Here is a 25,987-nt window from a genome sequence, read left to right on the forward strand (position 1 = left end):
GGCAGTTGTGTGTTCATGCCAGGCCGACTCGGAGGAAAGGGTCTGGCAGACACCAAAGGCTGGGAGAACCTGTGGGTGGACGGGGTCCGGGGTCGTCGGGCAGCCGGGCGCCGAACAGGCCGCGGACCTCCGCCGCTCGGCTCTCGGGCCCCAGGTCCCGGCCGCTTTCCGCCCGCCAGTCGCGCAGCCAGGACTGTCCCGCTCGCTCCTGCCCGCTGCGGGGGCGCGCCGCGGAGGCGCTTCCCAGCCGCAGCGCCGTTTGTCCGTCCGGCGCCCCGTATTGCCGTCTCCTGAGTGACACGTTTCCTTGGGGGCGTGGAGGGGGCGGGGCCAAGGTGGGCCGTCGGCTCTTAAAGGGACCCAGACGCGGGGCGCGGGAGGCGGCGCCGCTGGAGGCATCTTGGGGCGCGCGGTCCCGATCAGGTTCTGGAGGCGAATGCGGGGCTGGGCGGGCTCGCGAGGGGCCGGGTGGTCCGCCGGGGGCGAGGGAGAGTTTCAGGGCTCCGGGCCGCGTTCTAGGCAGAGTCCCGCCAGGGCGGGCGTGCCCGCCCCGCTGGTCCCAGCTCCCAGCACCCGCTGCCTTGGCTGGGGCGGCCGGGTTCATTCATTCCCGGCCTGGGGACTCCTAGCTCAGCCCCCGCGGAGCCCCGGCCCCGATTCCAGCCCGAGGCCCGGCACGCTCGAGCGCTCACGACCCAGACCTTCTCCCCTCCATTATACAGACCGGGAAAACTGAGGAGGCGACAGCTGATCGAGGTCTCCCCGCCGGTCCGAGGCGAGACAGGTCTCACCTGCCTTCTTGCCTCCCAGGGCCTCTCCGCGACCACTTCCCGGGGGTCCGCACTGTGCGTGGAGCTCGGCGGGGAGGGGGTGGGGGCGGCTTCGGCGTCGGGAGCAGAGTCCAGCAGGAAGCAGTGGGGGGAAGGGCGAACTGCTTGGGGTGAGAGGCCGAGCTGTGAGCCTGGAGATCCAGATTCTAGCCCAACTATCACTAGCTGGGTGACCTCAGGCAAATGACTTCACCTCCCTGACCTTAGTATCATTCTCTGTGAAGTGCCAGTAATAATACCTTTCTTGTCTGGATGTTGGGGGAATTCAAGAAAATAATGCAAAAGTGCGTGGTACAGAGCCTGGCACGCAGCGGGCACTCAGTCAAGTGGGTTGGAGCAGGGTGCGCCCAGAAGGGGATTGAGGCAGCCAGGAGGAAGGAGGCTGCAGGCCAGGCCGAATGAAAGGCCTCAGTGTCTGGGGCTTCCTCCCTGCTCTGCCCTCAGAGTTTGTTCAGGGCAGAGTTGCACACCTGGCAGTGGAGTTGGGGCGAAAGCCACGTCTACACCGCCTGGCTCAGTGCCGCCTAGAGTTGGGTGGGATCCTCAGCTCCAAGCTGGGAGTGACCCGTCTGGCCCTGGCATGAGCAGAGGCTGAGCCAGCCTGGCTGCCCCGGGGTGGGGTGGGGTGTGGCCCACTCCAGGACTGCAGTGCTGTGCCCCGGAGCTGGGCTCAGCCTGCCTGGCAAAGCACGCCAACCTGAGATCATCGGATGACTTTCTTGCTTCCTCCCAGCTCCCCTTGAGGGAGAGGGAGTCAGGGGGCTGCCTAGAGCAGGAGGTATTAGTCACTGAGCCAAGAGCCAGTCTGCACCTAGTGATGGTGGAGGGACTGAGAAGCCCGAGTCTGAGCAGACAGAGCCCCTTCCCGGGCTCTTGGATTCCCAGTGCTGCTGCCCTCTTTCCATCCGCCCAGGACTGTCCAGTCCCCAGACACCTTGGGGAAGGCAGCGCGGAGCCTCAGCTTCCATATTCCCAGCCCCGTGTCAACTGGGTCTAGACAACAGGATGCCTGTGAGTCAGGCACACCACCTGTACCATGTGGCAGGCCTTTAAAATCACCTCATCGAACCCTGAAACTACCAGACATTTGTACAATTATAAGCTCCATCTTACAGAGATGGAAACTGAGGCCAAGAGAGGATAAGGGCTCTGCAAGGCCTAAGGCCAGGAAGTGGTGGTATCCGGACTTGGACCAGGCCTGACTCCAGAGCCACCCTGTTAACTAGGACACACCACTGCCTCCCTCCAGAGGCCAGACTCCAGTTAGAAGGAGGCCCTTAGCAGGCAGCCTCAGCCACCTCTGAGACTCTGTGTCCTGGGTCAGGTGCGATGGCAGAGAAGGTGCTGGTAACAGGCGGAGCGGGCTACATCGGCAGCCACACAGTGCTGGAGCTGCTGGAGGCGGGCTATTTGCCTGTAGTCATCGACAACTTCTGTAATGCCATCCGTGGTAAGCACAAGGGCAGGGGGCTGGGACTTCTGGAGAGGATGGAAGGAAAACCCTGGCTTCCACCTCCACCTCTGGGGGGGGGGGGGGGGTGGTGTCCGGCTAGTCTCTTGGGAACCCAGGACCCCAGCTCCTCTGATGTCGATGGCCTCCACGTGCTCAACCAGGAGAGGGCTCCATGCCTGAGAGCCTGCGGCGGGTGCAGGAGCTGACAGGCCGCTCTGTGGAGTTTGAGGAGATGGACATCTTGGACCAGGCAGCCCTACAGCGTCTCTTCAAGAAGGTGGGTGCTTGGCAGGCAGGCAGCGGGCACTGCCAAGGGTCAAGACCTGTAAAGCAACCTCTGACCCCGGCTTTGCCCCTGCAGCACAGCTTTATGGCAGTCATCCACTTTGCGGGGCTCAAAGCTGTGGGCGAGTCAGTGCAGAAGCCTCTGGATTATTACAGAGTTAACCTGACAGGAACCATCCAGCTTCTAGAGGTGAGACGGGCAAGGACACAGACAGTGGGAGGGCCTCTCACCAGGTGGGCAGTGCCAGACACAATGGTTAGGGGCCTGGGGCAACAGTGAGACAGGGCCCAGGCTGTATCATCTTAGACACACGTGTTTTTGCCTCTCAGCCTCAGTCTCCCCATCTGTACGTGGGAGTGCCCATACCTCAGCCTCACCCACCTGTGAAGGAGGAAGCGGGTGGGAATAACGTGTGGGGCAGAGGCCACTGACACCTCCTTCCATGGCCAGACCATGAGGGCCCACGGGGTGAAGAACCTGGTGTTCAGCAGCTCAGCCACCGTGTACGGGAACCCTCAGTACCTGCCCCTGGACGAGGCCCACCCCACGGGTGGCTGTACCAACCCCTATGGCAAGTCCAAGTTCTTCATTGAGGAAATGATCCGGGACCTGTGCCAGGCAGACAAGGTGAGGGCCCCACCTTGACCCAGCCCGGGCTCCGCTCACGGACTCCTCATGGCTTCCCCATGAGCCTGAGGACGGGATCCTGAGCAACTCCCAGCAAGGAGGAAGCTAGGGCTTGGGAAGCAGCGGTGACTTGCCCAAGGTCACAGCACTAGGGGGAGGGCCTGATCCTCTGCTCCTTTCTAGGGATAGAGAACAGGCAGGGGGTGGGGGAAAGGGCTCAGGATTCAGCTGGCTCACACCGCCTGGGCCCCCACCCATGTGACCTGTGTCCCACAGGCCTGGAATGCAGTGCTGCTGCGCTATTTCAACCCCATAGGCGCCCACGCCTCCGGCTGCATCGGCGAAGATCCCCAGGGCATCCCCAACAACCTCATGCCCTATGTCTCGCAGGTAAGGGAGAAGGGGAAGGAGGGGGCGGCCCTAGGGTTGACGGGGTACAGCTAGCTGGTGTCAAGGGCCTGGGAAGAGCTGACCTGACCTCCACCCCAGGTGGCGATAGGGCGACGGGAGGCACTGAATGTCTTTGGCAACGACTATGACACAGAGGATGGCACAGGTGAGCCCAGGACCAGGAGGACCGAAGAGTGAGAGCCAGGAGGAAGACTGAGGTGGAACAGACTATACTGAGCCCTCCCACCCAACCACTTCCTCCTCTGCAGGTGTCCGGGATTATATCCACGTCGTGGATCTGGCCAAGGGCCACATCGCGGCCTTGAGGAAGCTGAAGGAGCAGTGTGGCTGCCGGGTAGGGAGAGAAGGGAGAATGGAGGGGAGAGAGGAAGATGGAGTCCTGGGCAAATGGGGCCCAGAGGGGGAGTGAGTCCAGCCCCTCCACAATCTCTATTTACCTCTGCTGGGCAGATCTACAACCTGGGCACCGGCACGGGCTATTCGGTGCTGCAGATGGTCCAGGCCATGGAGAAGGCTTCTGGGAAGAAGGTAGGCCTGCTGTTGACCCCACTCCCACCCAACTCTCAGTGCAGCAGACCTGGGCCCCTCCCACTAGCCTCCATGATGCGCACCCCAGCACTGCCCCATCTACTCAGCCCGCCTTGGCACTGGGTGCCTGCGAGCGAGACCCTGCTCTGCACCTGCATTTCTCGAGGGCCTGGTCAGCAGCTGGGTGGGTGAAGCCGGGGCCAGCTCAGCTAAGCTACGACTGCCCCTTCTCTTGCAGATCCCATACAAGGTGGTGGCACGGCGGGAAGGTGATGTGGCTGCCTGTTATGCCAACCCCAGCCTGGCCCTCAAGGAGCTGGGCTGGACAGCAGCCTTAGGGCTGGACAGGATGTGTGAGTGCTAGCCGCAGCCCCTGACCCTGGGTGCTGGCCTGACCCCTGGGAGAGTTAGGGGCTAAGAAGGAGCTGACTGGGTCTGGGCATGCCCACCCTGGGCTGCCTGAGGTGGTGCAGGCCCTGCATTCCAGTGTGGACCCTGACCGCACATCTCACCCTGTCACAGGTGAAGATCTCTGGCGCTGGCAGAAGCAGAACCCTTCAGGCTTTGGCGCGCAGGCCTGAGACCTTCCCCTGCCGTGGTCCAGGAAAGGAAAGAGAAACAACTGCCTGCTCTCCAGCCTCGGGCAGGAACCCAGGGGTCTCAGAGGCTCTGCTACCTCAAACCCCAGCTGGGCCCGCTCAGCCCACCAGGCATGAGGCCAAGGGCCCCAGTGACCTGGAGTCGGGGGTCTCTAACTCTTCTCTTTCAGAGTCTAGGAACCCATCAGGATCTCCAAGAACAAGATGGGGAGGCAAGGCCTTGAAACAAAACACCCTCCTCCCAGGCGCTAATTTATACTGCTATGAAGAAGTTTTCCAAAGTATTTAAAATAAAAAGTTTTCTTACACTGGGACAGATTCTTGCATGTGGTCACTCTATCCCTCAGACAGAAGCAGCCATGCCTGAGAGTTGAAGCAATTTCTTTAATTTTATCGGAATCCAGGACACAACAAGAAAAACACCCAAAACCACATGGAGACAGAAGACGAGACACAACTCCTCCCCCACCACCCCCTGGCCCTCGAGTGGGGACAGCGTGGGGGTGAGACAGCCGGGGGAGACCTTGAGCCTCAGTGCAGCCCTGCAGGCTCCAGGCCCGCAGGGGAGGAGGGGAATGGGGAGGCAGGGCCCAGCCCCAAGTCAGAAATGGCTGAGGGAAGGCCCCCTCGAAGGACTCCGCCCCCTCACCAACACTCCTGCCCAGGCAGGGAGCCCACAGCAGCTAGGGGGCCCGGGGCCATGGACACATTCATGATTGAGAAGCAGCTGGAGTGGAGGCAGGAGACACACACGATTATCCTGGGCAGAATCAGTTGGGGTGGGGGTGGTAGGTGGGGCCTAGGAGGGCCCCATGGGCCAAACCCTGAGGTCACAGGAGGGGGCCCAAAGCAGGGCTAGTGAGTGAGGTCCTGAGTGAGTGGGTCAGCGGCTGGGCCCCTTTCTCCCGCTGCCTACAGCCCCTCAATACTGCTGCCAGGGAGGCCCACCTCCAGGGAAATGGGATAAGAAAGCAGCCCACCCACGGCGGCAGACAGCCTGGTGACTGAGGCCAGGAAGGAAGGCCTGGCCAGGCCTCGGCCTGCCTGCTCCAGAGGCCCATGGGAAGAGGACGGTCAGGGAGGGTGGGGACGGGCTCGACCGGCTCAGATCCAAGATGGTGCCGCACGTGCTGGGTCCCCCATGAGGTGAGGGACTGTGCTGGGGGCCAGCAACTCTGGTTAGACAGGAGGCAGCAGCTTCTCGAGAAACTCCTTCACGGCTGCCATCTCCTGGGAATGAGGGGGGACTGTGAGAGGCTCCTGGCTGGAGGGAGGAGGGCGAGGGGTGGGAGTAGGAAGGGGCCCCACACCACTGACCTGAGGACAGGAGCTGTGCATGACACCTGGGTAAGTCTTGAATTGGACCCTGGCGGGTGTGACAACGGACCGGAGTTTTTCAGCCGTCAGGGCCCCAAATCGTACAGGAACCATGGGGTCCAGCTCCCCATGGCACTGAAGGATGGCCAGGTCCTTGGCACTGCCGTTGGCTGCCTGTGGGCCAGACAGGACTCAGAGGGCAAAGCCAGTGCTTCAGCACAATCCCCAAGCCACAGGGAGACTCAACGGGCAGGAGCAGGGTCATGGAGACACTCACCTGGGGGAAGGCCCGGTGCAGAGGCAGCCAACAGCTCAATGCCACAATGCCAGCCAGAGGGTGGGGGCAGGTGAGGGCCGTGTAGAGGGACAGGGCCCCACCCTGGAGGGAAGAGAGAAGGAGAGGTCATGAGGGCTCAGCAGCTCACCTACCCACCCCCGACCCCTCACCCCTCACCCCCCTCTCTCTCCTCTCACCTGTGAAAAGCCTCCCAGGACAATACGATTGGCAGGGATCCCATTCTTCATCTCGTGCTCAATCAAGGCCTTGACTGGGGGGAGGGGGCAAGACTAGGTGGGGGCAAAGCTGCTGGAAGGGCCCAGGGAAGGGAGCCAGACAGAGGTACTGCCCAGCACTTTCCTGGGGAACCGAGGGGGAGAGGGAGGATGCTGAGGAGGGGCTGGGGCCTTACTGTTCTCTGCTGCCTTCTTGATGCCAGCCTCGTCCTCTGGGGCATCTGGACTCAGCCCCATCAGGTCAAACCTGGGGAAGCAGAGGCATTAGCAGCTACTGGAAGACCCTGGCCAGCCTCCTGTAGCTCCCTCAGCTTCCATCCCCCTCCTGAAACTCACCAGGAGGGCATCACCATCTTCATGTTCAGTGTCACAGGGATCCGAGGCCTGCGGAGAGAGAGCAAGAAGGGCCATCATGCTCAGGAGGGATGAGAAAGCCACAGCAGAGAGCCTGAGAGGGCGCAGGGCAGCCCCTGGGGCCCCTCCCAACAGGCAGGGCCTGTGTTTAAGGTGTTGCCAGGCAACTTGCCACGTGGGGCTGGAGGCTGTGGTTGGGGCATCAGCAGTAGCGATGGAGAAGCAGAGCCCAACACTTGGGTGTGACGGGGTTCCAGCTCAGTTGGTGAGTGCTTGGGGAAGGGGCACAGGAGGTCCTGGTTCTAGGCGGCCTCAGGTCTAGGAGGCCTGGGGCTGGGTGGGGGGACCTCATTCCTGAGGGCTCTACAGGAGGGAAGGCTGAAAATGGCACTTCTGACTGCCCTGGGCCCAGGCCCCAGGATGCAGCTGGCAGGAGAGAATAGGCCTGGGACTACAGGACCACCCCCCAGCTGATCCCCATCCTCAGCCCCTCCCTTGCTGGGGTGACACTCACGCATGGGGACAGATGTACTTGACGTGAGGGAGCCGGATGGTGGAGAGGGCGTCAGCCCAGCTGTGCCTGTAGGAGGTAAGGGAGAAAAGGCACGGCTGTGGAGAGGGGGAGAGGGAGAAAGGGAGGGCGCAGGCCTCTCCAGCCCTGCCCACTGGGCCCCTCCGCACCTGCCCGAGGAACATCCCTCCCCAGCTCACTCACCCTGTGTCTCCAAGTCCATGTAAAAAAATAACCTGAGAAAGGAGCAGAGATGGGGAGATGAGGAAGAGGGCAGGAGTCACTCCCACTCTGTCCTCCAACTTCTGGCCACCCCTTCCCCACCCCCAAGGACCTGAGGGGAACCGAGGTAACAGGCCCAACAGGTTATTAACAGCCCCCCTCCCCCCCCACCGCCTCCTGGCTTCAGGATGCTCCCTTCTCATCACTGCCACCTCCATTTTTCCCACGCCCCCTCCAGCCAGTCCCCCAGCTGGCCTGGGAGCCAGGCTAGGAGGAGAGGACACTTACCGCGGCCGTTTCCCGCTCAGCTCCAGACACAGTGGCAGCATCAGTGAGCAGGGGCACAGACATGGTGTTACCACACATACACTGCAAGGCTCCACGGCTGGGGCCTGTGCAAAGCCACGGCAGCAGTCAAGAGCAAGACCAGGCAGGGGACAGACTCCTGACACAGGGGCAAAGCCTTAAACCCAGGGCCCACCTAGGCCGTCAGCCCCCCACAGCACCCCGGGTTCTATCCTGAGCACAAACAAAAGGCAGGCAGGAAGTCCCGGGCCAGCGCGGGAAGGAAGTTGCCTCCATTCCAGGGCTGACGAGCAGAGGCAGCCACCCTAGTGGCCCTGGTTCTGGCCCCCTGCACAGCCTGAGCTTGCTGGAGATGGGCAGAGGCAGGGCTTAGGGGCAGTGGGCAGAGGAGCCAGGACAGCCCCTGCTGCCTTCCCCACACCTAACAGTCCCCAGCAGGTAACTGCCTCCTCCCTGATCTCCAATCATCCCCCTTCTCTAGAGCCCCTGGGTCCCCTCCTCCCCAACTCCCAGCCCTGCTGAGAAACGAAGGGGAGAAAAATGCCGGTGACAATGCTTCCAGCCCCTACCCCCCGCCCCACACACGTTTTCTCCACGCTGCCTCCCATCCAGCCCCATCACAGCACTTCCCAGCTCAGCTATTCTCAGAGCCCCTGGGGGCTGCCCATGTTCCCAGGAGGCACATGGACTCCCATCCACGACCCACCTCTTCACTGGTGCCCCACACCCCCCTGAATGGGGCTACCTGCTGCTGCTGCTGCCCACTGACCCCAAACAGGTCCCCCACCTGACTACACTCTGGGACTCCCAATCACACAAAAGAATGTCAGGCCGGCTGGCTCCTCCCACCCCTAGCATCCTCCAAACTCCCCACAAGCTTTGCTGCCGGCCCCTAAGTGCCTACCCTTCTCAGTGGCGCCCATCCCTCCCACCCCCTCAACAGGCTTTCACCTTCCATCTCTGACCCAGAAGTGCACCTCTCCACAGTGTGACCTCTCACCTCTGACCCTGGGGTCCCTCTTCTCACAGGGGAGTGCACCTTTCCTCCTAAGCTGGGGTTCCCTTCCTTCTCCACTGGGGACTTCCACCTCTCACTCCAGGATCCCTCATCTCCGAGGGGTGCCTTCCCCCGTGACCTGGGGTCTCCCTTCCCACAGTAAAAACGTCCACCCTGATCCAGAGTCTGCCACTCCCCACAATGGGAACTTCTCTTTTAACCAAGGGTCGCCCCCTCCCCACAGTGACATTTTCTATCCTGACTCAAGACCCGCTCCTGCTCACAAAGGTGCATTCTATCTTTCACCCTGGGAGCCCCCGCCCCACAACGGGATCTTCCACTTCCGACCCTGACTTCCCTCGCATCACTCCCCTTTCTTGCCCCTCTCTACCCGCAAAGTCCCCCGGACTGGCCAGCGCCTCTTCGTACCTCACTCCCCACCCCCATCCCTCGCAGTTGCGGTTCCCCCTCCCCACGCGCCAAGCCCCCCGCGGTGGTCCGCTCGCCTCCTAGTGCCCTCCCTCCGCCTGCTGGTCCCGGAGCAGGGTACCTCCACTCCCTGGGGGTTTCGAAACCTCTCCGGCGATTCTCCTCTTTCTCCGGCACAGACACACACTCTTCCCCCTCCGCCGCCCCCGCCGGAACTTCCGTTCGAGTCCCGGGAACCCAGCCATCGCGCTGCCGGAAGTAGCCTGGCCAGCGGTACGGAACCCGGAAGTGGGCGTCGGGGATTCTCCAGCTAGGAGCTGCCATGTTGGATACGGTGGGGCCAATGCCCGTAATTAAGACACGGGTCACCTGCGGAATCTAGGCAGCGCGTGTGTGACTCCCACGCGCCAGCAGCACCCGTCAGGCTCCTGGAGGAAGCCTGTCCAGAAGGGGAGGCATTCCTCGCACTGGCACAGTTTCCCACCTTGCCATCCCCAATGCGCCGCACTTCATCAGTCTTGGGTACCCACCACTGGCTTTCATGCCCTATTCCAGGATCACAGATGGATCATACACTGAACTGAAAAGACCCTTAGAGACCATCTAGTTCTCCAGTCTTATTTTAAGGATGAGAAAACAGGCTCAGGGAGGGGAAGTAAACAGCAGTCTCAGGATTACGCTGTAACAAGGTCTCTCTGCACCTACTGCCTGACTACAAAACGGTGATAATAACCACCCTGCCTACTTCACAGCTCTGCTGTTAGGCTCAAATGAGGTCGCGTGGAAATGCTGTATACACTGTAAAGTCACAGCGTGAGGCGTAAATGACTCTACAAAGGACCCTAGGGAAATAAAAGAGGCCATATCAGGACAGCTGGACAGGCATTGGCAGTGTCGTCTTAGCTCTGCCCTCCCAAAGAACGCCATGCAGGCAGTGCACAAAGTAACGCCGCTGATGAGATCCAGGTGTTAAAAACAAAAATGACTTCATTTGGTCACCACTCAGTCACCCTTTGTTGCTTGCTGCCCTGGAAAAGTGGAAATGGGGTGTCCACAGAAAGGCTGGAAGGGGAAGCAAACTGAGTTGAAGGCCCCTGTCCTGGAGAAAACATGTAGGCAAATGCAAACAGGATGTGAGTCATACTCATCCCTCAGCGGCTGAGGACGCGTTCTCCCAGCGTAACCTACACTGGTTTTTCTTTGAACTAAAACAAAACAGTAAACTTGGAAGCTTAACAAAGCACTTTTTCCCAGGTTGAAAGGCAGTTTGGTCTTAAGTCCTCAACAGGTCAGAGAGTCTAAAATGCCAGAATTCCGAGAGGAAATCTTTGGGTCCAGAGGACCACAGCAAGCCAAGGCCCCAGTACTGGATGTCAGAAGAAAAGGGAGAGGATGAAGACAACACAGCTGCCCCCACTCCCAAAAGAATCTCTGCCAGGTGGGTCTGTGGAAGAATGAACAATTCCTCCTGCACCCAGTCACCTGAGACACCGTGGCACTTTGAAAAATTCATCAGAGTGAAACTTCAAATTCAGAGGCCCAGCCCCAGGGGCTGCCTGTGATTAGTGCTTTAATTAGTGGCATTAATGAAGGACTAGTCTGCTCTAAGATTTCTAACTTAATTTTCCCCCAACTCCAAATTAAAACACACAGCCCTTAATTTTTATCTCCAAAATGATCCAAGTGAAATACAGAGGCTGTGGCTGAGGAGTGAGTAGGACCCTTAGTGCATCATGAATTGTGTTTGCATTCTGGTTGATTTCAGGCTGCATTTTAGAAATTTTGAAGCTTGATAAGGCTTGGTGGTGGTATGCTTTCTCTAAGACAGGCTGGAGAAACAGTGGGCATGTCCTCCTAACAACAGTATGGGCCAATCCCTCAGAGGAATTCTCTCAAGAGGATCAGATTCAAGACAAATTCCCATGACCAATTGTTTCTATTTTCTGCAAGGGAGGAGAATACTGACCATCTCAAAGCTCCTCTTCTGAGATTAAATTCTCTCCAATTGCTGTACTGACTTTCAAAATTTAAGTCCAAAGTTTTGGGTCCACCTTCAGACTGCATGTGCTGCTCACTTACTTTCCTCACCCACATTTCTTCTGATGAGCTCCAGAATCTGTTCTCCCTTATTTTTGTAAATGTCACTCTCCACAAGTTACCTCCTTTCATGAGAAATGGAATACAGGTTTTTAACCTCACCTTCCTATTTAGGAAATACGGGTGGATGGATGTAGGAGTGAATTAAGCTTGACCTTTCTGGAGAAACTGATCTAGTCTTGATATAATTGTGGCATTTATCTACCTAGTCCAAAACAACAACAACAACAAATTTCAAAGTTCCATACAGTTCCCAAAGTAAAGTACAAGTTTCACATACTACCAAGAACTCAAAAGAATATACAAACATTAAGTCTGGCAAGGATTTATTAGGAAGCTTATTAGTCACAGTGAATAAAAAGCCATAAACAGAAGAACTGAGATCTCCACATTCTGGCATTGGGCTTACAACACTAGTTAGAAGCTAATAAACATTAAGGATGTCCCAACGGGAATCTTACCTAAGTCCCAATCTTACCACGACCAGGATACCCACAAACACAGAAATGATGCCCATGCTCTCCCAAGACTGCTTACCTAGGCAGCAGGAAAAAAGACTTTCTCCTCAAGCTATTAAGCAACATCAGGAGATTCCTGCTCTTCTAGCTATAACCATGAGACTCTACTGCATGACAGACAACTTCAAGCTGGGCAACTTGACAAGAAGGCCGAACGATGACAGGAAGAAGGAGCAAGCAGGAACAAGTATTTCTAGTTGGAGACCCTCCTTATGGCTAATACAAACACAACGCTGAGGCTTCAGAAAGTTTACTGCAGCCCAGAAAGTTTCCATTTTTAAAAAAACAAGTCACACAAAAATCCTGCCAGAAAGCAACAAGACACTTGGGATTCCATGGCCACATTGACTGGAAAGGCTGGCATTATCCATAACTGTCAGATGCTGACCAGCCCAAGACCCAATTTCTGCAGGGCCCTAGAAAATCATGATTGTCCCTCAGCACCCACACAACCCTCCCTGGTGGTGTGGTGTCTTCCACAGGCCAGGCTTCTGCAGCAAGCCCCAAAGACAAAGCTTGGCAGAGGCTGTGGCAGCCAACTCTCTCTGGAGCCCATCTCTCTGTCCTTCCCAACAGGATGTCGTACATCTTCACTGACACAGTGTGGGAGCCTCGGCCAGCCCTTAGGAAATGAAGTGTGTCTGTGGGGTAACCTGATGGACCCTGTGGTCTGCTGGGTTGGCTGATGCTTCATAGTTGCAGATGGTCACCTCATGTCGGCGAAGCTGCAAGAAAATTGAGAGGCTGGGTCAGCTGGTCATTCCCAGACCACATACTGGAGTAGTCCTTATTCAGGTTCACTTCTAGAAGCCATCATCCACCCTTTTCTCCCTTCTGATACTTTTATCCTGAGAAGCCTGCAAAAAATCATTATCAATGATTCACCCCATAACTGAGAAGATTCATTCCCCCACTATAATGGAGGCACCAAGAGAAGAGGACCTCGTCTATCTTGTTTATCATCTTATCTCTGGTGCCTGGAACAAGAAAAGTTATCAAACATGTTGAATGAAGGAAAGAATTCTAAATTATAAAAACTGAATTGATATCAATTGTATTATTTCGACCCCCTTAAAAATCCCTATATCCTGTCAAATGAGATGGATAGTTTAATGACGAAACCAAGAAAAATTATAACCGGACTGGGAGCAATCACTGTCTCACTTGCTCTTTTTCCTTTCCTTAAGGTTCCCACTAGCACAGCATGCAGATATCTATACACATATATACATACATTGGAGGGGGCAATAATGTTTCCAACCCCATCTTACCTCAGTCCATTCTCCTCTCAGGCCGATATAAAAGACCTTTGTGGTATCTGCTCCAAAGTTTTTTGAAATATGAATTGAGAGATGATAGACGTTTGAAAAACGAGAAATTCTAGAGGACGAAAGCAGTGGGGAGAGGAGACACAGGTTAGAGTTCAATGAGAATCTCACAGCCATGTCAACAATTCCAGCTCCAACTTGTGGTAAAGCCCAGACAAATGTCAGAGAACACTCTTTGGGTCTTATGTCTCATTCTTCTCCTTTGGACAAGCAATTAATTCAGTGAACACTGACTTAGCATCTGCCAGATCCTGCCCAAGGCAACAGGGATAGAAAAAGGAATCAACACTGTCCCCGCCCTCAAGGACCAGGAATGAGAAATGCCTTATGGCCAGGCAGGGGTTCAAAAGCAAGTTCAGTGCTGACCTCACCCTCAGGGAAAAGAGAGAACTAATGAAGACATAAGGCCGGCATGTGTGATTTCGCCTGCAGTAAGGCCACTATGCAAGCAGGAATTCTGAAAACACATCTTTCCTAAGACCATCCTAGGAGCTCATTCAGATCTGCTAACTGCATACAAGTTAACAAGTCTGTGGCTTGCACCGAATCTCTGCCAAAAATTGACCAAGCCAAGGGTCAAGCCTCCTCCACTGTTTTAACTTATTTCTGATGCTAAGAGGGCAAGAGATGCGCCAAAAATAAACTGCAAGCCCTGGAAGCACTAATGTATATATGCTCATTGCAAATGAGGGAGTGCCTGCTCCTCCTCGGGAAAAGCCATGGACAGTGGAAGACAGGCCCAGTGCTTACTTTGTGGCATACTCTAGTTCTCCGGTAAGATCCCGGTTCAGACTAAAGGTCTGATCTGGCTCCCTGTCTGTATCATCAAAGGACATCTGTGGAATGTTCTTGTACCTGAGAAAGGAAAGGGAAGAAAAATCAACAAATGTGCATTATCACATTTTTCAGTTTTTCAAAACTTCCTACTGACTCCTCAACTGCCTTCAGTTCTATCGGAAGGAGAACAAATTTTGGAAACAGCATTTTACAGGCATTTATACACAAATATCTTTAATCCAACAAGAAAAGAGCTGAGAACTGCAACATAAGCCAATGGCATCTTTGAGTGGGTTAAGATCACATGAGAAGCAATACACAAAGAGATGGCTCAAACGAGGTCACGTGCAGCAAATGCATGGAGAAAACAGGCAACTCAGCACATTCAGATCAAGCCGAGGATGTTCAACAGCTTACTCATGGGAAAAAATACTTTGGCAGAAACATATTAAACACAGTTAAGAGATATGATCAGGTAACCCAACGCTCAAGCATTTTTCTGTGTTCAAAATTACCTGATATACTGAGTCATCTTACAATTCTTAAAAAAATACCATTTGGGGATTTCCACTTTGAAAAGGACACAACAGGCTTTGGAAAGTCAAGTAAAACTGCTAGTGAGGAAAACATTTTTCAAAGAAATATCTAAGAAACAGCTGTCTCCTCTAGCTCACAAATCTAAAGGACTGAGCCACACCCCCACCATCTCTAGAGTGTTTTATTGACACTCCCACATGGGAGGGGCCTAGATAGTAGCTGCAGCAAAATGCATATAATTTAAGAAAGCAAATGTTTGCTTCAAAGTGTTTCTAAGAATGATGCACAGAATAATAATAACAGTGAACATTTATGAGCAGCATTATGAAAGGCAGTGTCGTGCTGTAGTTCAAAGCAGGGTCTCCGGAGCCTGACTTCCTAGGCTTAAAGCCTGGCTCTGTCACTTACCAGCTGTGTAATTTTGGGCAAGTGATTTAACCTCTCTGTGTCTCAGTTTCCTCATCTGTAAAATGAGGATAGTGATAGTACATAACTCATCGGCTGATGCGGACATAAGTTGAATCAATTCTAAGAGACATATATTTAAAAAATTTTACTATGGAAAATTTCAAACACACACAAAAGCAGAGAGAAAAATATAACAAATATATACTTATCACTCAGCTTCAATAACCAACATTATGCCGATTTTACCCAGCACACCCATTTTGTTTGTGCTTGATATTTTAAAGCAATCCCAAACATATCATTTCACTAATACTTCAGTGTGTATCTCTAAAATGTAAGGACTTCTTAAAAAAAAAAAAGCCAGGATACAATTTTACAAAAATTAACAATTAACAACAATTCTTTAATATCATCTAACACCGAGTCTGTATTCAAATTTCACTGACTTAAGTCTCAATTTAACTTTTGTGGATGTGTCAATGGTATGTCATAGTTGAAGAGGCACTATTTTTTAATTAATGGTACATAAAATAATGGTGCCTTTTACAATCAATGACATCGTAGATTCAATGCAGTGTAATATATGTGAAGTGCTTACAATTTGGGGCTATGAAAGTATTTGCACCTGCTCTCCCAAAACTGGGCACTTACTATGTTCCAGACTTATTCTAAGCTCTTTCCATGTTAGATCTCATGTAATTCTCTCCACGATCTTGTGAGGTTCAGACTATTACTCTTCCATTTTACATATGAGAAAGCCGAGATATAGAGAAGATAAGTAATGCCCCAAAGTCATGCAGCTAGCAAGTAGTACAGCCAGAATTTGAACCCAAGCAATTTATTCCAGAGTCCATTCTAAACCACAATGCAACATGGATGTCTAGTCTTCTCAAGCCAATCCATCTCCCAAGTGAGTCTCGAAAAGAATCAACTCGAACGTACTTTGTTTCCTTAAAATAATTAAGTATGTGGATTTGCTTTCAAATTCATGTCTCTAACATTCAAAAATAGTTTCAATTTCTTAAGTCTCTCATTTAAATTGATAAATTTTTCAGATGAAATTTTTTATGTAAAGATCTTCTGATATTTGTTTCTCCAGCACTCAGAAAGTGGTTTTCCCCTTCGTTTAGGGAGGCTATGCTGGCATAAGGCAAGTTGTCAACAAGGGAGTGTTAGCTCTGGTGGCAACAGATGAAGTGTTGCAAGAGGTATAGAGAACCTTGCTAACTAAAGGCCATGCAAACTCAGAGTAATTCCACGTCAACAAAACACACACAAGGATTAGAACTGCACGAAATAGCAAGGGAAAATTCTGAAGCTAACCCCAAAAGTAGAATTCATAAAGATCACTTGAGATCTGCAGCTGGGTTATTAAGAAAACTGCAAAGTCATCAACTGTTGGCATTTATAGGATGCTCTCTGAATGAATGGTGCCACAGCAAGCACTTTGAAAAGAGATAAGCTGTTGGCCCTAAAGATGCTTAACCTAAAAGCCATTAATTCGGGAAGAGATAAGTGTGTGCAGAACAAGATCTTTTCTTAAAGGGAGTCGGGATATTTAACCCAGTAAAAAGAAAAAATTCTATTATTGTGGAATAAAGTGCTACTAGAGAAAGGGAACTAGGAGCTCCTTGGGGGCCTAAGCCCTTGCCACTTACAGTCTCATCTCAGAAGGGTGTGAGTCATCGTCCTCTCCCATTATGATGATGCCTTTGAGCTTGACATTGCCTGTGAATCTGCCAGAATGCAAAAGAGAAGGTTGTCAACCTGGATTTGAATCTCTACTTAGTTGTGTGGTGCTGGGCAAAACCCTTCCCCTTGCTGGGCTTCAGTTTACCCATGTGTCAGACTTGTACTAGATAATCGTGAAGATCCTATGTGCCTCTGGCATACTGCAGTTCTAAAAAATCTACCTTGACTTCTCAGTTATCTTTTAACAAATACATCTCTTTTCAATATCCAGCAAGAAACCTATGATGCTTTCCTCCTCACACCCGCCACCGTCATTTACGCGGTTTCTAGAAACAGATGTGGGCTCTTGATACAACTAGGGAATGAACCCTGATAGGGCAACTGCGTACAGACTGTTTAGCCTGAGACAAGCACCGAGAAGCTACTTACGGAATATTAAACAGAAGCTCTTCATCCGCATCACTTTCAACAAACTGGAGGGGATGGGGAGGAGGAAGGAGAGAGAAACAAATATTTTCTGAGAGCCTAGAATTTCAGGTAGCTCCCACCCTGTTCTACAAGTGGAGCGCATTGCAAACAGTCCACCTCCCTCGGTTTTCCAGCACTTGTTAACCTGATGTTAATAAATTAATAGCCACAGACCATCCAATCAGACGGTTCTTAACGGGGAGCCCAGGAAATGAACTTCGAGGGCCAGCTAGCCTCCTGAAATTGTGTGCCAAGATCTGTGCCTAAGCGGTCCAGCTTTCAAACGGCTCTGTGACCCCCCAAAATGATCTATGGTGCAGACAGGATGACGCGCTTGCTTCATCTCCCTAGGCTGGTCTCTCGTCTTCATCAGGTGATATGATCCGGCAGCCATAGGGACCCGGGGTCAAACGCTATGGAGAACACCCTCATGGCCATCCTCCCTCCCTAGACCTGTAACCCTGGTACAGAACGTTGGCTGTGCAAAGCCGTAGAGCCCCTTTCCCTCTCTGGGCCTCAGTTCTCTACCTGCCAAATGGGAGACCCGACCCTGGTGGCCTCCCAAAGGGCTGGCAAGAGACGGGCACGGCAAAGCGCCTGGCAACCGGGCTGTCGTTATTTTTAACTTCGAGAACGAGGCTGACAGAGCAGGCGGGCGGCCTGAGGCCCCGCGAGGGTCCCCGCCCGCCGCGGCCCCGGAAGGCCCACCTTGGAGCGGTCGGTCCGCTCCTCCCACGGCTTGAAGACGCCGCGGCCGCTGCCCTCGCGGCTCTCGTTGAGGCACTGCAGCCGCTCCAGGTCGATGCGCAGGTACAGGCCGTAGGCCAGGCCGCGCTGCTCGGGCGGCTCCTCTTGTTCGGCGGCGCAGCGGCAGCCGCCCCCGCCGTGGCTGTGGCCATGCGACATGGCGACGCCGCCACCCGCGCGTCCCCTCGGCCCCGCCGCCGCGGCCGCCGTCGCCCACACCGCGCTCTCCCCGCTCCGGCCGCCAAGCGCGCCGCGCCCGCCGCGTCGTAAAAGGCGCCCCTGTGCCGCGCATGCGCCCGGGGAGAAGTGGGCGGGGCTCTGGGAGGCTTGGCCTGTGGCCCGCGCTTGCAGATTCCGTGGGATTAATGTTGACTCTTTCAGTACTCGGGGCGGATGCTGTTGCTAGCGCAGCTTCACAGATGTGGAAACTGAAGGGCAGAGGGATGAAGCTGGTGTTCCGAGTAGACGGTGGGGTCGGGTTTCGAATCCTCCTTCCCCGTAGGCTAAAGTCTGTGCTCTTTTATTTTACTGCCAGCATTTTTGGGGAGCTGGCGGAGGAAAGCGTGCGCAATGATAGGGCCCCGAAGAGTAGGGAGCGCAGCATCATCGCTGGCTCACAGCTGCAGACTTCGGCGCTTAGAGCTCGCTAACCCACTTTCATAACAACTTTCTTCATAGTGGGCTTTTTGGACAGCCGGATCTGGAGACAAGTCCTGGGTCTGCTACTGACGGTGTGACGCTCTGAATAAGTCATTTCCCCCATCGTGACACTTCATTTCCTTATCTGTAAAGTGGGAGTAATAATATCTGTTTCATAAGATCGCAGTGAGTATTAAATAATGCCCTTAAAGAACTCAGCATGGTGGCTGACACGTGCTAAGAATTCAGTAGTTGAGTCAGATCTTGGCTCAACTCCAAGCACTGCCATTTGCTAGCTGAGTGGCCTTGGGCAAGTGACAACCTCTCTGAGTCTCAGCCCCGTTTAAAGTGCAAAGATTGGGCTAGATGACCTTTAAGTCCCCTCCCCGTGTGGTATTTTAGAGTGATTTTTTCTAACAGCTGGTTGTGATGCATTATTGGGTCTTAAAATCCACTTAGAGGATTGCGACCAGCATTCGAAAAATAGAATATGATAAAAATTACACGTTTTAAGTCTCAATTTATGAAACTTGTGTTTCAGTTTTGGGTCCATGTACCCGGATGCAATGTAAAATGTTTTTCATATTGTGGGTTGAGGTCACAAGAATTGAAAGCCACTATTTAGAGTTGAAATGATTTCAGTTTCAGGATAGAATGCATCCTTACTCCTTGGCGGGGAAGGGAAACGACAGAGGATGTAGAGAGAGTTATGGGGTAGTCTGGCTATCCCCTGCCCTTTGCTTCTGGCTCTGGAGTGTCCAGACGAGACTGGGGCTGGTGAAATACAAACCAAAATATCTGTCTGCTCAAGTTCCATTCAGACATATTTTTGATGTCCTAGTTCAATTCTTTGTGAAATAGGCAAGCTTGGTTCTGGTTCAAAATAGCTCAATGTCATGAGTGATTCCTGCTTTCACATCACAGTTGCAGGCTTGGCACATGGTAAACACTTAGTAAGTACTTGTTTAATTCAGTGATACACTCAGTAGCCTTCCTTCGGAAAGACCACATCCCACTGCAGGACTAACACAGGCCTTACCTGGGAAATCTACTCACTTTTGGCTTCTTTCCTGTCATTTTCATCGCTGTCATCATTTACTGATTTGTTGAGAAGTATGTGCCAGACATTATGCTAAGGCACATTATGTAGTTCGTCTCAATTATTTGTCACATGAACTTTAAGAGACAGGTAGTATTACCCAGTGTTACCTCCAATTTGAAGATGAGGAAAGCCAAGACTTAAAGAGGTGGATTAACTTGCCCAAGATCAGCTAAGGTTAGGAAGTAACCAGACTTTGAACACACCCTATAGTTTCCCGAAACAAAAGGTACACATGAGGTAAATATGTTGAATTAACTAGCTTATGCTATGTAACAAATCACCCCAAAACTTAAAGCTTTAAACAACAAGCATTTATTATTTCTCATGATTCTGTAGATTACCTGGGTATTTCTCTTTTTGGGACCACTTTGGCTTGTGCTGAATAATTTGGAATGGCCTCATTCACGTGTCTGGTTGTCAGCTGAGGGGATGGGGCCACATGTCCCCAGCAGGCTACCTGAGCTTAGTCACATACTGTCAATTCTGCAATGTCCCATGGTTCCACAGGTCAGCCATATTCAAAGTGTGAGGGAACTATGTAAGGGTGCAAATACCAGGGAGGGGACCTCACAAAAGGCTGGCTACCACACTACCGCACATGTTAAATGACCACTGAAAATGTCTTTATTCTTCTCTTATATATATATATATGTTTTTTTTTTTTTAAGGAAGATTGTCACTGAGCTAACATCTATGCCCATCTTCCTCTATTTTATGTGGGGCGCTGCCACAGCATGGCTTGATGAGCAGTGCTAGGTCCACACCCAGGATCCGAACCTGCAAACCCCTGGCTGCTGAAGCAGAGCATGCAAACTTAACCACTATGCCACTGGGCTGGCCCCTTCTCTTATCTTTAATTGGTAATTTGGCTGAAGATAAAATTTTTTCAGAATTTTGAAGATATTGCTGTTTTCTTCTAGCTTTGAAAAGTACAATGCCGTTCTGAATCCTGATTCTGTGTATGGTTTCCCCCCTGCTCTCTTCCTGGTCACTAGTATTCTGAAATGTGATAATGTTGTGCTTTGTTGTGGCTCTTTTGCCTTTTATTGTGCTGGATACCTGATGGACCCTTTCAACTTAGAAACCCTAGAACAGAACGTGAGCATGCTGGTTAGGACATCTGCACACGGATGCAGAAAGCCCTTTGCAGGGACGCATATTTAGGGGCATGAAGAGAAAGGGGGTGGGGCTAGGGTCCTACTCTCTCCCTTTCCACCACCTTCTATTGCAGAGCTCCAGGAGGCCCAGAAATGTGAATGTGGCCTTCCAGGTCATTGTGGAGGTTCATTTGTCAAGGTAGCAGAATAGACTGTACTTTATTTAACAGTTCCTTAGCTCCATTTATAACTTCTTAAGTATGTCTTCATTTGTACCCTTGCCCTGGTCCCACAAATATTAGGTATGACCTGCTGGACAAGTTGCTTAGCTTCCCTAAGCCTCAGATTTGTCATATATACAATGAGAATAACAAGCGTACCCTAGTAGGGTTTTGTTATGAGATTCATATGAGATAATGCAGGGAAACTCTTTGGAACAACCTCTGGCCGGTAGGAAAAGGTTAAGCGGCTCTTACTGTTGCTGAGCAAGACTTTCAGCTCAGCGCCCCCGTCTGGTTATAGGAGAAACTGCAATTGCTAAGGGGGCTGGATTTGGAAGAAACCAACTGTTTGCAGGCTAACATAGAGTAATGCCTTTCCCTCGGCTGACTCTGCCTGTCCCTGCTCTTGCACTCCTGTGTTGCAGGGATGTCTGAGGACAGATGGCAATTCTCAGACTTCTAGGACTACCCTGGAGCAGGTAGGAAAAGCTTCCATGTTTTTTCTTCTCCTACTCCTAGGCTCCATCTGCAAACATTTCTGTAGCTCAAGGACTGCTGAATTTGTATCCATCTTCCCTTCTCTTCTGTCTCAAGTAGGCTAGGAGAAGCAAACTGTTTTTCTGTTACTTTTGAATGCTTCTTTGTGGCCAACGGAAAGTATAGTAACAATAATAGCTAACAACCATATGGCACTAATAATGTGCCAAGCACTGTCTTGAGGGTTTTACTTATATTATTTTTTAATCTTCGTAATTGCAAGTGTCCTATTATTATCCTCATTTTATAGATGAGAAAACTGGGGCACAGAGAGGCTAAGTAACTTACCCAAGGTCACACAGCTGGTTAGTAGTGGAACTAGGATTTAAACCCAGGCAATAGGCTCCAGAGTCCATACTCTTAACCACGCTGGACCTTTTCCAAATATTAATTAACATTTACTGAGTACTTACTATGTGCCAAACTGAGACCCCCAGAGCTCAGGCTCTTAACTGCCATGCTGCACTTATGAGCTGGGTGACCTTGGACGAGTCATTTTCCTCAGAGCTTCAGTCATAACAGCAATCCTTTACTAAATGCCCCTTCCTTGTTGGAGGCTTCACCTAGTTCATCATCAGCGTCCTGGCTAACATGTCCTGAGCTCTTTCTGTGTGCCAGGCACTGTTCTAAGCACTTTGCATGTTTTAACTCATATGATGGCTTTGCAAGGGTGATGTATTTTTCTCATTTTTGGAGGAAGAAATGGAGACACAGAGAGGTTTAGTGACTTGCTCAGGGGCACACAGCTGGGAAGTGTGAGATTTGAAGCTGGGTGGCTGTGTGGATCACCTGAGAGTCCCAGCTGTCATGATTCCCTTTGGAGTCTTTGGTGCTGTTAGCAAACATTTCTAGTTCTCTGTGTCCAGGCACGTGGATGGATTGTGCTTCCCTGTCCCCTTGAATTCAGGTGCAGTCAATGAAATATGATGGATGTCACTTCTGGACGTAGCTTAGGGGCCAGCGCAACCTTCTTGTGCCTTGAAAATCTTAGCAGCACAGGGATGGTGTCTCCCTTAGCCTGGATCCCTGAGTGAGGGTGACATAGAGCAGAGCCCCCTCAGACCCACAGTAGACAAGCAGTGTGAGTGAGGAACAAACCTGTGTTGTTTTGAGCCACTGAGATTTGGAAATTGTTACCGCGACATGACCGAGTCCAGGGTTCCTCAAACTCAGCACTATTGACATTTGGGGTCAGATAGTTCTTTGCTGTGAGGGGCTGTCCTGTGCGTCGTGGAATGTTTGACATTGTTTGCTAAGTGTCTCATTGGGGGCAAAATCACCCGCAGTTGAGAACTACTGTCCTAGCCCATCCTGATAGTCTGACTGTCCTGCCAGTCCTAAATACACCCTGTTGTGGCATCATTTCTTTGCTTTAACTTGCTCTTAGATTCTGCTAGTATTGAGGATAGTCGCATCAATCTTTATCCAGTTTCTATATCAGTGTTACACCAGCTTCAATGGACTTTTCCCTCTTTCTCTTTGCTTTGGAATGGTGTAAGGGCACTGGTCTTATCTGATCTTTGAGGTTGAAAAAATTCCCCTCTGAAACAGTCCTGGGCCTGGAGCCTTCTTGCAGGGGAGGCCCCATAACAACTTTCTCTATTTCTTCTGTGGCGATTAGTCTGTTTAGACTTGTCTATAGGAGTGAATTTGGGTAAGTTGTATTTTTCTGGACGATTATCCACTTCATATAGGTTTTCTGATATACCGCATATAGTTGGGGCACAGGGTTTTAAAAACTGGGAAATTTTACATAGAAATCTAGATTTCTGTCTTGTCTTTAAAACTCAGAAGATGTGGCGGCCACTCTGGGCCCTGCCTTCCACCTGGAAATGATCGGGTGGAGCTGTGGAAGTAGCTCTCGTTTTCTTTCTGTTCCCACCACACCTCATTGTCTTACACCAAATTCCTGGTATTTGAGATTGTGAGCCCCGAGATAAGAGGAAATGAGGTAGAGGCTGCCTTTTTGATGGTTGTTAGGGGCTGTAGTATATGGGATCTGAAAGAATAGACAGGAGTCCAAAAACAGAAGAGTGGAACTAACCCGTCCAGGGCAGCAGGGGCGAAGGTTTCACTTATCAGGAAGGACTCGCGGACCTCAAAATAGTTCTTAGCTTGTGACCCTAAAGCTTCAATTCCCATCGATAGGGAACAAAACTTTTCCTTTCATTCCACATTTAGAGGGAATGAAGGAAGGACACTAAAATTTATTGAGCCCCCTTTTTCTCATTGAAACCTTAGAAGAATTCCTGTGGGGTGTCATTATTCCCATTTTATAGATGAAGAAACTGAGGCTCAGAGAGGGGTCACAGAGCTAAAGAGTGGTGGAGCCGGGGGTGGAACCTGGGTGTGACTCATTCCAAAGCGCCTGCGTTGGTTTTCCACTGCACTAGGCATTCCCAAAGCAGGCTGCTCATCAAACTCATTGGGCGAGGCCTAGAAAAAGTACACATTTCCAGATCCTACCTCTGACCTACTCCAACGGACGTGTGCAGTGGGGCCCAGAAATCTGTATCTTAAACAGTGACTTGTGCAGTCAGTCGATTGCTGTGTCCCCTGCTAGATGAAAGCCCCATGAAGGCAGGGGCCGTGTCCATCTTATTCAGTGACACAGAGAGGGCAACACAAGTATGTGCTGTGTGACTGAATGTCCAGCTTCCCAGCGCTGACCGTGGGCCAGCTGTGAAGAGCTTTTAAACTGTTTGTGGCAAATTCTCTGGAGCAGTTCTCAAACTTTAATGTACATTTTGAGGACTCCTTGGGTTTTTGGGGTTTTTTTTTAATGCACACTTCGGGACTCCAACTCCGGGATTCTATGCTTGAGAAACACAGGCACAGCTATGTGAAATTTTGATGGCTTGAACTTTCCTCGGAAGTTTCTGAGAAGGGTGGAGACAGTAGGCATCACAGAAAGAAAAGTCTGAGGCCTGTGAAGACAAACTGCGTGTCTAACTATTTAGCCAAATAACCAGGGAGAGACTCAAGTGGATGCAGAACCCTCGTGGAGAAACCCTGTGAAGGGGACATCTGTCTGGGCGATAAGCCAGTAGAGGGTTCTTCTGGGCCTGGTTACGTGCAGCAGAGAGAAGACACCATTCTTAGAAATGATTAGGGCCTTGGCCCAGGCATCTTTTTGCATGGGGGGCCGGCTTTGCTCCAGAAGCCTAACGTCAGGTATGTGTGTTTGTATGAGATGGAAAATGTGACTGAGAACATGTGCTTGGAGTCAGGGCAACACACAGCACCGCTGCTCACCGATTGTGTGACCTTGGGCAAGTTCTTCATTTCCCTGCACTTCAGTTTTTAAAATGAGGCCATGACCACCTACGTTGTAGGACCATTGTGATAATCGAGATAAAGTCTATGAGCCAGAGTGGTGCGTGGCACACAGTAGGTGCATTACCAATGAGGTCAGCTACTCTTACCTGACCATGAGCACCAGACGTGATTGTGTTACTCGCTATCCCAGAGTGTAACACAGGTCCTGGCTCAGCAAATGCTGAATTAAGGAAGAAGGCACAGACCCTGGGTGAAGTCATCCTAGATGCCACGTTCCGTTAATTCAATGCTTAGTAATTTCTAACAGTGAGAATTAGATCCAGTAAAGAATTGGGAAAAGTCAGTCCAGACCATAAACCAAGAAGGCCCTCTTCTGAGAGAGGAAAGGGAAATAAAGCCGCGTTGTTGCGAGATGCAGATCTGACGTAGAGTCCCACCCACTGGATGTAAGCCGGGGCTGAAACCCAGCCCTGGCTCCGTTCGCGGGGCTGAAACTGCTGCAGCGCCGTGGGGGCCAACACAGCTGCTCCTTCTAAGTCCCTGCTGGCTCGATTTCTCTGCGTTAGTGTTCATTATGCTTTCACTAGGAAGCCATCGTAAGACTGAGCTCCTTCACATCCCCCGAAGAAATGACTGAAAGGTGCAGTGGCAAACATTTTGCAGTCAGAGAATCTGGGTTTCAGATCCTTTCCTTTGCCGCTCACTAGCTACGCGGCTTTGGCTGTTATTTCAGCCTCTGAGCCTCAGCTTCTAACTTAAAGGGGGTTTAACAGCTCAGTCCCAGGGTTCCAAGTATAAAAATGGGACGGTGCCTGGTCCCCACGAGGTGCTTGTTTTCATCTGAGTTTCCCCCCTCAGCTCACAGGGCTCCTCCCCGTGAGTCCCCATTTCCCGGTCCTGCCATGCTCCAGACAGAGACCCAGCCCTTTATGGCCCGGCCCAAGGATTGGAATCCCACCCAGGAGGCAGACATTTTGTGACCGACTTCCATTCTCTGACACAATAAGGAGAAGGGAAGAAAGACAACAGTATATGGGGTTTTTTGTTTTTTATTTAGACATGGAATTTTCCTTCCTTTTCATATAACTTATCTAATTAAAATATTCATCTTGGTAGTTACCACAAAAAAGTAACATAGAAAATTGTATTTACATTTT

The 25,987-nt window shown here is 51.7% G+C and overlaps 3 protein-coding genes and 1 long non-coding RNA gene across 7 annotated transcripts in view; 2 read left to right on the top strand and 2 right to left on the bottom strand.

The window, feature by feature from the left end:
• The first annotated feature begins 317 nt into the window (after positions 1-317).
• Positions 318-5,794, top strand: GALE (UDP-galactose-4-epimerase). Of its 3 annotated transcripts, none has more exons than XM_070510706.1 (12): positions 318-423; positions 723-845; positions 2,155-2,280; positions 2,445-2,560; positions 2,645-2,758; positions 3,020-3,196; positions 3,473-3,586; positions 3,686-3,752; positions 3,856-3,941; positions 4,058-4,135; positions 4,374-4,488; positions 4,658-5,794. In XM_070510706.1, exons 3-12 carry the CDS (start codon positions 2,160-2,162, stop codon positions 4,714-4,716), a joined length of 1,047 nt encoding a protein of 348 aa, XP_070366807.1. In that variant the 5' UTR covers positions 318-423; positions 723-845; positions 2,155-2,159; the 3' UTR covers positions 4,717-5,794. The 3 variants fall into 3 exon arrangements, with proteins under 3 accessions (XP_070366807.1, XP_014710568.1, XP_070366806.1); XM_070510705.1 differs by having other exon boundaries at positions 358-423; positions 723-784; XM_014855082.3 differs by lacking the exon at positions 723-845 and having other exon boundaries at positions 327-423.
• On the bottom strand, positions 5,099-9,651 carry LYPLA2 (lysophospholipase 2). The gene is made up of 10 exons (XM_014855085.3): positions 9,505-9,651; positions 7,940-8,043; positions 7,634-7,665; positions 7,433-7,498; positions 6,901-6,948; positions 6,741-6,811; positions 6,526-6,599; positions 6,329-6,430; positions 6,052-6,225; positions 5,099-5,964 (listed from the first exon to the last, which is right to left on the bottom strand). The coding sequence occupies exons 1-10, from the start codon at positions 9,626-9,628 to the stop codon at positions 5,914-5,916; spliced, it is 846 nt and encodes a 281-aa protein (XP_014710571.2). The 5' UTR covers positions 9,629-9,651; the 3' UTR covers positions 5,099-5,913.
• The window catches only part of LOC139045353 (uncharacterized), a 34,082-nt gene continuing 15,049 nt past the window's right edge, over positions 6,955-25,987 (top strand). For both annotated transcript variants that reach the window (XR_011503565.1, XR_011503566.1), the window contains exons 1-2: positions 6,955-7,183; positions 18,634-18,780. This is a non-coding gene — a long non-coding RNA (uncharacterized lncRNA). The remainder of the gene's footprint in view (positions 7,184-18,633; positions 18,781-25,987) is intronic.
• PITHD1 (PITH domain containing 1) lies at positions 11,790-18,262 on the bottom strand. The gene is made up of 6 exons (XM_014855086.3): positions 17,917-18,262; positions 17,170-17,213; positions 16,707-16,784; positions 14,077-14,181; positions 13,270-13,378; positions 11,790-12,723 (listed from the first exon to the last, which is right to left on the bottom strand). The coding sequence occupies exons 1-6, from the start codon at positions 18,112-18,114 to the stop codon at positions 12,622-12,624; spliced, it is 636 nt and encodes a 211-aa protein (XP_014710572.3). The 5' UTR covers positions 18,115-18,262; the 3' UTR covers positions 11,790-12,621.

Source organism: Equus asinus, chromosome 5 (genome assembly GCF_041296235.1).
Source record: "Equus asinus isolate D_3611 breed Donkey chromosome 5, EquAss-T2T_v2, whole genome shotgun sequence".
Taxonomy (NCBI): domain Eukaryota; kingdom Metazoa; phylum Chordata; class Mammalia; order Perissodactyla; family Equidae; genus Equus; species Equus asinus.